The sequence below is a fragment of the Pseudorasbora parva genome, chromosome 24, assembly GCF_024679245.1.
Source record: "Pseudorasbora parva isolate DD20220531a chromosome 24, ASM2467924v1, whole genome shotgun sequence".
Lineage (NCBI taxonomy): Eukaryota > Metazoa > Chordata > Actinopteri > Cypriniformes > Gobionidae > Pseudorasbora > Pseudorasbora parva.
Window position 1 is genome coordinate 16,879,402 of NC_090195.1, and position 13,242 is coordinate 16,892,643.

General features: G+C 37.8%; 1 protein-coding gene across 9 annotated transcripts in view; it reads left to right on the plus strand.

Moving 5' to 3' along the window:
- The window catches only part of relch (RAB11 binding and LisH domain, coiled-coil and HEAT repeat containing), a 64,442-nt gene that overhangs the window by 49,048 nt on the left and 2,152 nt on the right, over positions 1–13,242 (plus strand). For 6 of the 9 annotated variants that reach the window (XM_067434581.1, XM_067434584.1, XM_067434583.1 and 3 more), the window contains 12 exons: positions 157–313; positions 2,270–2,393; positions 2,560–2,608; positions 2,978–3,057; positions 3,136–3,242; positions 4,320–4,419; positions 5,153–5,235; positions 6,746–6,809; positions 8,963–9,101; positions 9,310–9,426; positions 12,085–12,173; positions 12,480–12,550. In XM_067434581.1, the coding sequence (XP_067290682.1) occupies positions 157–313; positions 2,270–2,393; positions 2,560–2,608; positions 2,978–3,057; positions 3,136–3,242; positions 4,320–4,419; positions 5,153–5,235; positions 6,746–6,809; positions 8,963–9,101; positions 9,310–9,426; positions 12,085–12,173; positions 12,480–12,550 (1,180 nt within the window). Of the gene's footprint in view, positions 1–156; positions 314–2,269; positions 2,394–2,559; positions 2,609–2,977; positions 3,058–3,135; positions 3,243–4,319; positions 4,420–5,152; positions 5,236–6,342; positions 6,426–6,745; positions 6,810–8,962; positions 9,102–9,309; positions 9,427–12,084; positions 12,174–12,479; positions 12,551–13,242 lie in introns of those variants that run through there. The other 3 variants (XM_067434582.1, XM_067434587.1, XR_010901387.1) reach the window with 2 other exon arrangements.

Genomic DNA, 13,242 nt, shown 5'->3' on the forward strand with positions numbered 1-13,242 from the left:
TTTGGGCTCACTATCAACGTGCTCTTTCATTTACACACTGCGGCTGTGCTAGATAATTTGCACAGTTGTGCTTTTTTTGGTGTATTCCTGGTTTTAAAGTGTGTGTGTGTGTGTGTGTGTGTGTGTGTGTGTGTGTGTGTGTGTGTGACCCTGCAGTGACCCGATTCCCGCGGCCAGTCTCCCCATTGCAGGACGTGGCCACCATCGTGGGCAGCCGAGAGCAGTTGGCAGTCCTGCTGCAGTTATATGATCATCAGCTCCAGCATGAAGGAACTACAGGATGGGAGAGTTTGCTCTGGGTGGTCAACCAATTGTGAGTGGATGTCTCACGCACACTCTTACGCCTTTTGACCTCTGGTTTTTGGCCTCTTTTGACATTTTTATTGAAGGTGAAGACAGGAACTTGGGTCACCCACTCAAGTCGGAGCATGTGCACTAACACCAGGCCACACCTCAGACGTTTTAGAGCGTTAAACGGCATGCATATGTGTTCATAAAAAGTTTTTCTTAATCTTTTGCTATACTGTTAGTATTCATAATGCTAAGCTTGTGGCTCCCATATAATTTTATAAGTAAAACCTAAAGGCCCTTTCACACTGACACTTTGCTCAGTTTTTTCATGTTGGTTAAATGGAGGTGAAATGCTATTTCATGGATACGAAGCTTGTTACACTGTTAAAGCCATCCTAAACATGGACAAAGTTTTAAAGGGTTATTTCACAGCTTTTTCATATTAAACTGTTATTCCCTTAACTAAAACGAGTTGATACATACCTCTCTTGTCTCAGTGCGTGCACTTAATCTCTCTGACGCGCAGTGACGATCTGATAGCATTTAGCTTAGCCCACTAAGCCCAGTTCATTCACTATGGAACCAAACAGAGATCAAGTTAGAAGTACCAAACACCTCCATCTTTTCCCTATTTAAATACCGTTACACGAGTAGTTGAACGATCAAGTATAGTGACAAAATAAAACGTGGTACTTCTCTAATCGGAGTAAAAAGGAGAACTATAATGTATGGCGGATTAGCACTTCTGAGAGTACTTCGGCTCGGCGCAGTAAAAATTCCCGGCCAAAACATCTTTCCTACCACCTCCCCCTCACTCTCTCATTTCTGTCAATAGGGAGATGTGAGGGAAGATGTTTCGGCCGGGACTTTTTACTGCGCCGAGCCGAAGTACTCTCAGAAGTGCTATTCCGCCATACATTATAGTTCTCCTTTTTAATCCTATTAGAAACGTGCCACGTTTTATTTTGTCACCATACTTGATCGTTCAACTACTCGTGTAACTGTATTTAAATAGGGAAAACGTGGAGGTGTTTGGTACTTCTAACTTGATCTCTGTTTGGTTCCAGAGTGAATGAACTGGGCTTAGTGGGCTAAGCTAAATGCTATCAGATCGTCACCGCGCGTCAGAGAGATTAAGTGCACGCACTGAGACAAGAGAGGTATGTATTAACTCGTTTAAGTTAAGGGAATAACATAGTTTAATATGAAAAGGCAGTGAAGTATCCCTTTAACAAAAAAGTCTGATTTCTGTGCCAAAAATAGTCCTTCCGGTTTCTTTTAGTTTTTTAACGTTTTTTTTGTTGTTGTTGAGTATTTTCGATCTGACATCATGCAGAGGGCGGAATGTCTTTGTATGGGCCGGACGGGATCTTCTCCCGGAAGGGCGCGCATACGCGAGACTAGAGCGAGAGGGCAAACGCTTTAGGGAAGCTGGCTGCAGTCATAGGTCTTCACAAATCAACAATGTCACCAAAGAAGCGTTTTTAGTTCTTTCAAAAATATTTGTGCTCATTAATGTATATTTACTTCTTTCAAGTAATAAAGTATTCTCGTAAGTTTATAATATGCCATTGAAAATACATACGGGTGAGGGGTTCGAATGCCGGTCGCCATATTGCCCATCCATCTTGAAAGTACATTAGCCAAAGAGGGACATACCCTAGATTCAAGCTTTGCCTTTCGCGTTTTAACACTCGATGGCACCGTGTCGAATGTGAAGAGGGGGATTGCCATGTTAATCTTGGACTAAATCAGCCACCGTAGGAGTTAAAACGAAATCAGAATTGAGAGGAACAGAAACTAATATTCACTGGATGGTCATATACCTTTTCACCGCTAGATGGGGGAAAATATCACAAAGTGTAGCTTTAACTAATGTTATGTTAATAAATAAGACCTTATTGTAAGGTCACGTTAAATATAAATGGCCCACTTCACCTTCATTTGAAATGGACCTAATTCTGGCTTCTTTCCCCAGTTTACCACAGATAATAGAAATTGTAGGACGCATCAACGTCACCTCATCCACCTGTGTGCACGAGTTCTCCAGGTTTTTCTGGAGATTATGTCGAACGTTTGGGAAAATCTTTACCAACACCAAGGTAAGGCAGGTCATGTTTTCCATACAGTATCTTTCTCTGTAGCACCTTTTTCCCCCTATACTTTTTTTTTGATTGGGAAAAGTGAAGTAGCTAAATTTGTGCTGCAAATTTTCACAGTTCAGCCTTTCAGTTTAATTTAGGTGTTGTTTTCCCCTCATTTTTGAAGGTAAAACCTCAGTTCCAAGAAATCTTGCGGCTATCTGAGGAGAATGTGGGTGAGTGACTGTTCAGTTAACCAAAAATAACACCCCTGCTGTCAGGAGGGGCTGCAAAGTGAACACACACTCTCAGTCTCTATATCTCTTTCCCAAGCTGGAGACTTGTGTGTCAAATATGTTTTTACTCTTCATGGGATTTGAAAATTGAGCTTTTTCTTTCATTCTTTGAATGTTTGTTGAGTTAAAACAAGTCTATGGTTAAGTATCTGCCAACAAAACTGGGCATGATGTTGTATCATTTTAATGGTCTTAGACTTTCAGAATTATTACCAGATTAATTTAAATTACTCATGTCCTGTCTAACTAAATATAGGACTGAGTGTTCTGTTATATAAGTTTAGAGATTATAAGGGTTTTATCCTGCAGACGCCACCGCAGGGAACGGCATCCTTACCAAGGCTACAGTGCCAATCTATGCAACCGGAGTCCTGACATGCTACAATCAGGTAGGAGTGTCACTTTACGCCTGATATATGATGTCATAATTCAGGAAAGCGTCTCCCTGATGAAGTTATTTTTTTCAGGAGGAGGACCGTAAACTCTTGGTGGGCTTTCTTGAGGATGTCATGACCACCCTATCTCTCTCCCATGCTCCTCTTGACAGTCTAAAGGCTTCATTTGTAGAGCTGGGGTGAGTGTCCGTTAGCAATGTTAACTCTACAGCCAGGATGCCTTTCTGCATGAGCTCATCTGAAGCTGTAATTCCTTTAAGATGATGTAAAATGACTTGCTCACAAGAGCCATTACCCCACTATTGAAAGAAGCTTTCACTGGAAATGTATTAAAACCATTTGAAAGGAGTAGCTCACACAAATGTTACAATTGTCATCATTTACTCACCGTCATGCTATTCCAAACCCATATTTTTTTATATCTTCCAAGGAACACAAAAGGTGCTGTCTAACTGTAACCAGGGCCTGTCACGCTCTAAAAAGTATTCATATTAGACTTGTATTGGTGCGGCAAGCTACTTTAATTTAAGCTGCAGTTTTTTGGGGTTAAAAAATTGCCTAAATACATTTCTGAGCAAGTACATAACCAACCAGTGTTCAAAACTAAATTCTTACCATAGCCAGATTCACAACGATAAGCTGGTAAAATGTTTAATTTGAGTAGTAGGTTTCCGCTGAAAATATGAGCTTGCAGCCATTCGTAATTGTGTCATTACGCCACGTCTGTATACCTAAAGGAGTCCCGGCTAGTAGTAGTTTTGCATGTGAGGTAGTAGTAGTTTCATTATTCTTGCAATTTAGACAGTGTTATCTTTATTAGCCAGTTAGATAATATTTAATAGTTAAGTTAATATAAACTTAATATTTAACTTAATATTAAAATATTGACTTTTAAAGTGTTGATAAGCAGTTCTAAATATTTTAGAAAAGCAAATATTTACATTTGCAAGGCATAAAGACCTTCTTCTGACAGTGAGTATGTTAAGTAACCGTTCCATCAATTTGTCCAAAATACACTCGATCCATCATTGATGTTGAGCCCTGTATAAACCGACAATAATGGTTTAAGCAGTTTAGCTCAAACATAACTTATCCCAATGTGTCACTCCCATATCCTTTCCACTGTCGCCAGATGATCTAATGCACCAGACGTTTCATGCTAATGGCAATCTAACTGACTAGAAGATCAGGTTTAGTAGGATCATCAACTGTCATCTGTTGATTACCTACTAAAACCAATTACTTCTCGTCTCCAGGGCAAACCCAGCGTACCATGAGCTTCTTCTGACGGTGCTTTGGTATGGAGTGGTCCATACATCCGCACTGGTACGCTGCACCGCTGCACGCATGTTCGAGGTAAGCCCTTCTTCCAATTCAAATCATAATGTTTATTTAGCCGTACAGTCATATATACTTCCAATGCATTAAGTTTATATTTAAAGACATTTACCTTCATCCAGGCCAGTCAAATGATTAGTTTTATCACCTAATGCTTTGTTTTGAATTCAAATTAGCTGTAATATCATGTATTTAAAATGTTGATGGTTGGTGTGAGGTGGTAAATATGTACTTTCAGGCCTCTCCACATTCCCTCTAGGGCCCCCTTGTGCCTTGTCATCCCTGTTACCTGTCAAATCACTGAATGTTTACATGTTTTTTGAAGTTGTTGCAGCTTTAAAGCATCCGTACGTCTTTTGCACCACAGCACGCTTGCTATTGCCATACAAAAATTACGTAATGAACCCCAACATTTCACCCCCCCACCCCGTGTAAGTCCATAGTAAAGGTTGGAGGAGTGTTGTTAAACTCTTCCATCTGAGAAACCCTCTTCTCCTCATCTGTGATTGTAGCTTTAGTTAAATTTGCCTGGCCTTTTTAGTCCTTATTTTTATTTAATTCATCTGTGTAGCGCCTTCTCGGGCTTCTGTCATGGTTTTTGTTGTATGTCTGCGCTGTTTTTTTTTTTAGTTTGTTACCGTTGTTTCTTTTTTGTGTTCTTTTTTTCTCTTTCTCTCTGCGGTGTTCCATGACACTGTGCTCGCTCTTTCCATGCATCCTGTGTGACATCACCCCTGCTCTGACCAATCAGCTGTTGGTGAAGGGGGTGAATGAAACTCTAGTAGCTCAGAGAGTTGTTCCAGCACTTATCACTCTCTCCAGTGATCCTGAAATGTAAGTCTCCTGCCTCCTTCATCCATGCACCTCCCTCCGCCTTGGTTTTCTCAGGAGGCCACCCCCTTTTAGCCTCTACGGCATTGAGTACCGCCTAACTGTGCCAAGAGTTAGGCGTAACCACGATTTATGGGGTTTGAATCATTTAATAAAAATAACTTTTAATAAAAATGAATGTCAGGACAATAGCACATTATTATTAATATTATTTAATTAAATGTCTGGGTCATATTTCACGCTAAAATCTGGAATTATATTTTACTTGCCTATCACAAATGTAAAAAAAAAGTTGAATTGTGATTTTATAACATACATCACAATGAACCATATTTCCCCTAAAATTCTTACAGTAATGTAAAAAAATCTAGTTATAAAAACTGTAATAAAAGCAAACCACATTAAATTAAAAAATAGAATTCTTTCTCTTTTTAATCTTTTTTTTTATTATTTTATTTTGAAGTTGAAATATTGCCCAGGCATAAATATTTATTCATGAAATAAAAAATTATACATGAAATTGTATACTTAAGACATTTTTTTTTCTCATCGTGACAATTTATTTACATTATAATAGGCTACTTACCAACTGAAGGATAAGTATGTTTAATGCCAATGAATATGTTAAAATGCAAATCAGTCTAAAAATACACTTTTTTTCCCCCTCTTGTTTTGAAGGTATAAATATGGCTCAGACATATGTTTATTCTTGAAATCAACCATTATTAATTTTAGCTAATATAGTTATTTCTTGTCTGTTTACCATTTGTAATTTATGCTGATGTTATGTCAGTGTGAAGTTGTATATCTGGCTCTCCTGGTGAAACCAAGGCTTGAGAGACAGTGCTTATTTTGTTTATGTACTAACATCCTTCATTCAGGCTTCACTAACCACTGCACGCTTGAAGAAGCTACCTGCTTTCCACAGTACATTAATTGTTTCAGTCAACCCATCTGTTCATCCATGTAGCCCGTGGCATGTTTGGCTGCCAGTCACTTTCTCCCAAGGCCCCTAGTATTACAGTCTTCTCTACCACCCCCTCCCAGCTAGGTTCTTGGCCATTTGTGTTTGACCCCCCCGTCTCTCTTTTGCATCTGACTGGTTTGCAGCTGATTCTTCGAGGCATGAGCGAAGCCTTAATTGACAAGCGAGTAGCTCCGGCCCTTATTACCTTGTGCAGTGGTCCTGAATTGTGAGTTAACCGCAGCTATGAGACCTTTTAAAAACCAAATATCCTGTCTCCTCCGCATTCTCTTAGTTGGATTTTTGTTTAGTTTTTTTTTGTTTTCTGGGGGGTTTCAGTGGGTTTAGATATTTGTTGTCTGTTTGTTTCTGTTTTGGTTTTCATACTGACATGGGAATGATCATGTGACATTAATCATCTTGCTTACCACATATTCCATCAAGTGATTGGCATCTCATGGTTCTGTTCCATTCATGCATCTTTTATCATTTTAATGGGGAAATAAATGGTTTCTTTTGTATGTATAGTGACGGATTTTCTGTTTTCAGCTCAGTGAGGATATCAACAATACCTGCCTTCGGAACAATTATGGAAACTGTAACGCAAAAAGAGGTAAAAGTCTTCCGTGTTACAGACACGTATATATACTGTATACTGCATATAATATCTCACTTAAAATATTTAAGTTGCTATATTTTTTAAAAATAGATATATTTGGATATTTATTATGCGTAACGCTTCACAATAAGTTTCCATTTGTCTCAAACTCATAATTAATGCTTAATAATAGTTAGAAAGGTAGTTCAGAATAAAGTATTTATATGTGCTGTTCCAATAAACAGCCAATATCCTAGTAATATGCAGCAAGTTAATTGTAAGAATTAGACTGTAAGTTGTTAACATAAGTTAACATGAACTAACAATAAAAAATACTTCTAAAACATTTCTTAATTTAAGTTGTTAGATTTTAATAATGTATTAGTATATGTTGCAATTAACATTAACAAAAGAATAACCGTTGTATTTTCATTTACTAAAGTTAATTAATGGGACCATTTGCAAATACAATATTTGGGCTTTAATTTACAGCAAAACCCTAATTTACAGCATATATGAAAGATATAAAATAATTATTAATTAGCACTGCAGCTTACAAGTAGGGGAGGTCTTGTTTTCTGCTGAAAAAACAAAACAAAATATATAATATATACACACACGCACACCGATGAGGTATAAAATTATGACTGCTGACAGGTGAAGTGAATAACACTGATTATCTCTTCATCACGGCACCTGTTAGTGGGTGGGATATATTAGGCAGCAAGTGAACATTTTGTTGATGTGTTAGAAGCAGGATAAAAGGGCAAGTGTAAAGCTTTGAGTGAGTTTGCAAGGGCCAATTTGTGATGACTAGGCGACTGGGTCAGAGTATCTCCAAAACTGCAGTTCTTGGGGGATGCTCCTGGTCTGAAGTGGTCAGTATCTATCAAAAGTGGTCCAAGGAAGGAACAGTGGTGAACCGGCAACAGGGTCATGGGTGGCCAAGGCTTATTGATGCATGTGGGGAGCGAAGGCTGGCCTGTGTAGTCTGGTCAAACAGACACCCTACTGTAGCTCAAATTGCTCAAGAAGTTAATGCTGGTTATGATAGAAAGGTGTCAGAATACACAGTGCATTGCAGTTTGTTGTGTATGGGGCTGCATAGTTGCAGACCAGTCAGGGTGCCCATGCTGACCCCTGTCCACCGCTGAAAGCGCCAACAGAGTGGGCATGTGAGCATCAGAACTGAACCACAGGTCAATGGAAGAAGGTGGTCTGGTCTGATGAATCACGTTTAATTTTATATCACTTGGATGGCTGGGTGCTTGTGCACCACTTTCCTAGGGAACACCAAGATGCAGAGGCAATGTGATGCTTTGGACAATGTTCTAAGCATTGTTGCAGAACATGTACACCCTTTCATGGAAACAGTTTTCAAACAGTATTGGTAGCTGTGGCCTCTTCGAGCGGGATAATGTGTCCTGCCATAAAGCAAAAATGGTTCAGGAATGGTTTGAGGAGCACAACAACGAGTTTGAGGTGTTGACTTGGCCTCCAGATTCCTCAGATCTCAATCGAGCATCTGTGGTACATGCTGAGCAAACAAGTTCGATCCATGGAGGCCCTACCTCGCAACTTACAGAACTTAAAGGATCTTCTGCTAACATCTTGGTGCCAGATACCACTGTACACCTTCAGGGGTCTAGTGGAGTCCAGGTCAGGGCTGTTTTAGCAGCAAAAGGGGGGTCCAACATAATATTAGGAAGTCATAATGTTATGCCTGATAGGTGTGTGTGTGTATATATATATATATATATATATATATATATATATATATATATATACATACATACATACATACATACATACATACATACATACATACATACATACATACATACATACATACATACATACATACATACATACATACATACATACATACATACATACACATATATATATATATATAATAACTAATTTAATTAAATTTCCAATACATATTTATCGTCACTATTCAATTCACATTTATTTGTTTAGCGCTTTTCACAATACAAAACGTTTCAAAGCAGCTTTACAGAAAATGCATGAGTGTACATAACAATTTAGAGTGATCTATTGTCAAAGGTAACTTTGTCAAAATTATGTCTTTCAAAAATGTATGCAGTTAGCTAAAAATGTATTCATTATATGCGTGTGTGCCTGTGTGTGTATGTGTGTATTAGCTGCTGGAGCGAGTGAAAATGCAGCTGGCCTCTTTTCTGGAAGACCCCCAGTATCAGGACCAGCATTCTTTGCACATGGAAATTATCAAAACATTTGGAAGAGTAGGACCCAATGCAGAGCCGCGCTTCAGAGATGAATGTGAGTGTCTTCACTATATATTCACTAAAGAAAGAATTACAGACTTATGCAAAGTTTTGCACTATTTGCACAGAGAAAAACACAATAGCGTGTTGTAATGTGATGAAAACAGTACTGTCATGCTTCTGTGACTGTGCACACACATTAGTGTGGCAGAAGATTTTATTTGTTGATAGGGTTTTCATGCTCTGCTTTTTTCCCCCCACAGTTGTTCTTCCTCATTTGCACAAACTGGCTCTGTGCAACAACCAGCAGACTGTGGAGAGTAAAAGAATTGACATTGCCACTCAACTGTTTGAGGCGTACAGCGCCTTATCCTGCTGCTGTATCCTTTATAATCACATTAAAGAGAGGTCATTTCTAAGTTGGACTCGGTTCTGTCTGTTTAGAAGTCATTTTTACTGCTAATCACCTTTCGGTTTGTCCCGCATAGCATGTTTTTGACTTTTAGCATGAAGTCTGGTCTATTTTGCAGGTAGTTCTCGTCTCAAAAAGTGGTGCACTGACAGAATCATACTTCACTTATTGTGATAATTTTTCCCGCAAGAGCGATACTACTTCTGGTCTTCAGGTTTGTGTGAAACAAAACCAAACAAATTGTTGCTTGCCACACCAAGCTCTTGCTATTTTGAGGAAAAGTATACATCAGGCAGTCCATGAACACTTTGTGGGCAGTTGTTTGGCTGACTATTTGAGGCTTTTTTAACATATCTATCAAGCTTTTTATTTTTTTATCTTTTGCGCGCCTCTGTAATGCCTAGTGGTTTGCATTTCCAAATTTTCCAGAAGCTGATTTTCTCTAAGAGGGAACATTTTGATTACAAATTGAAAACAGATAGACAGGGGAATTGGACTGTACACCTCCACTGCTGATGTTTGGGAGCAGAAGTCATTTTTCACTGGTTTCTCTTCTGATTTTGTGGCATATGGCAGCTTGCACAGTTAAACCACAATTTTACCTCCAGTTTCAACTTAATAACAGACACTGAACACACAATCTGTGTGGCCACTTTCTCTCTGTGTTTGCGTTTTTGAGCGATGGTCAACTATTTAAGCTGGACATGAGTCTCCTCCATAGCTGGATTTGCATTCTCACTCTTTCTTTTTCTCCATCTTCTCTTCTGAGAGCTTCAACGTTGTGAAAATGTTTGCATATCCCGCTGGCAGGAAACGAAAGAAAATAAACCTCAGCCATTTTTGTACTCTAAATTGCAGGGTGGATGGCAGAATTTGCCGTTTAACGTTCTGTGATGTTGTTAGTTTGAGCGAAGAGAGCCTAGCCCAGCCCATTGGTCAGGATTCCCAGCATACATGCCTTTGCAGATGCTCCTTTGTCTTGTTCTCCCCCCATCTTTCTCCATTTCGTTTTATTTTTGTGTGCTGTGCCACGGCTGAGACCCCCCTGTAGCAGTGGCTTGCCCCCCAGGCAGTTTTATAAAACCTCGTCCTGTCTGTGTTTTGAGGTTTTGCAACATGATCAATATGAGGTTGAGTCTGAATCAGTGGACTGTATACTGGTATGTGTTCACTGTAAAAGTGCAAGTCATTCTGGGTAGTTGTTAGGGGTTTAACAGTGCAGATTTCTCACAGTTCAGTTTATATCATGTTTTGTGGTGGTCATTGTTTCGGTTTTAGATGCATCAATCATGAAGCTTTAAGCAGATACCGATAACTTATATTTTAACACTGGCTGTTGTTTCATTCGTTTGGAGTTTTGGTACAGCAATTTAACTGGATTATCTGTTACTCTTGAAAATGATTCATACACATTTTCAGAGAGGTGAGCAGAGCTGTTAATTTCATTTTAACTCTGCATCTAAGGATATCATTTCTTTTCAAAGCAAATGTTGGTATATATGAGCCTGGACCCCAAAAGGTCATAAGTTGCACAGGTATATTTGTGGCAATAGCCAACAATACATCGTATGGGTCAAAATTATTGATAATTTATTGATTCAAAGTTATCCGCAAAAACAATTATGCCAAAAATCATTAGGATATTAAGTAAAGATCATGTTCCATGAAAACATTTTGTACTGTAAATGGATTTATTTATTTAATAAAATAAAATAGTAGTGATATGCATTGCTAAGGACTTCATTTGGACAACTTTAAAGGTGATTTTCTCAATATTTCAAATTTTTTGGACCCTCAGATTCCAGATTTTTAAATAGTTGTATCTCGGCTAAATATTGTCCTGTCCTAACAAACCACACATCATTGGAAAGCTTATTTATTCAGAATTATTTTGGGGGGGGATTTGTGGTCCAGGGTCACATATGATTTAATTGTCACATATTAAACATTTTTTTATGTATTTAATTTAATTAAATAGATTAACAGCCCTAATTACAGGTTATTATTTTTTCCCGCATTTGCTAATGTAGTAAAAATGTATTATTTTTCAGCATTATGGATATAATTTCGTTTCACATGAAATAGATATATGTGATTTAAATTTAATTTATTCAAAATAATTAATTAATTGGTATTTAATGTAGCTAATTAAACTTTCATAGAACAGCTCTAATTGCAGATTTGTTATAGTTTTAAATGAGTTCGTTTTATTTTATTTATTTACATACTTTTTTAACTCTATAACTTGGTTTTATTGTAGCTTTATTTTTTTTAGTATTTTATAGTTTTATTTTAGTTTTAGTATTTTGTTCTGTTGAAATTAATTTGAGCAATTTTTGGTTTTGCTTAGGATATGAAAATAAAATAAATTTCATGACTGTTATGTAATTTGTTATTAATTATTATATTCATATTTTATAATATCTATTTATAGGACCTATATAATTAAGTATATTATATATTAATTATATTATATTATAAAGAAATTATTTTTGTCAACAAGTAATAATTGTTAATCATAAGATGAACAGAGTTTTCAACTATGCATATTGACCCGTGGAAGGCAAAGATGTGTGTCTTTTATAGGTATGTTTGGCATTGCCTTTTCTTAACTCTGGGGCTTCAGTTATTTCTGAAGAACTTATGGTGAATCATTTCCTCCCTGGGCTGAGATGTTTGAGGACAGATATGGAGCAGCTCTCACCAGAGCATGAGGTATTACATCAAACATTTCAAAAATGTCCTAAATTGTTTCTTTTTCATGTCTACATGACAGTACTACAGCAGCCACCCATAATTCCTAATTAAATACAGACGCATAAGATTATGTCCGTTTCCTAAGCCTGGTCTAGTCTTGTCGTCTTAACGGGGTTTTTTTTCACACGTCATGTCATATAACCCAATTTCTATTTATTTAATTTCCTTTGCCTAGTAATGTCCAGCTGATGTGTGTCTGTGTGTATGTCAGACTTCCCAGCAGTGCTCTAAGAATACATCCTCCTTTTCCCGTTTGTCCTTCAGGTTATTCTCAGTTCCATGATAAAGGAGTGTGAAATAAAGGTGGAGAACAAAGGCATTGGAGAGGCACAAGGGTGAGAAAACACACTCTTTCATTTATTCATAGTTGGCTCCCCACCTTATTTACTGTAAGCAGAGCCACAAATCACTACATGTAAGGGAACATCTAGAAATAAAGTGTCTACTTCTCCTGTTTCAGTATAAATAATCCCTGGCCACAAAAAGTAACAAGTGAACAAGTGTGCTCATTCAGTAGCAGAGTAAAAACAAACTCATTTAACAACACTTCTCAAGTACATCTCCTCAATCTTACAGTCCTCAGGAAGGCTTTACGCATGCAAATTTCCTTAATTTATCTGTTTGCTTTCAGCTTTGGTTTGACTCAGTCTCTCCGCTGCTAGGATAGTTCCCATCAGGCATTGCAGGCCACTGCTTTAGCCACATGATTATTGCAAACCCACTCCATTCATGCTGTGCCTTTGGGCCAATGGCATGGTAGCTTCGAATTACACTTTAAGCATCTGTGTGAATCTAAATTCACTTATTTATATAATTTTTCCATTCCAGTTCAGCCTTTTTTTTCTTACATAAGAGGTAAAACAATATGCAGGAATTAGATTTTTATTTGCTTAAGTGTGCAAGTTTGAAGAGTTGAATGACTCTAGATGTAGTGAAGAAGTGAGAGGGTGTGTGCAGTCAGATTTTTGCTTGCTAAGGACTCTTTCTAACTGTGGGTTTCCAAAATGAAACGTACCCCGCTTGCGAA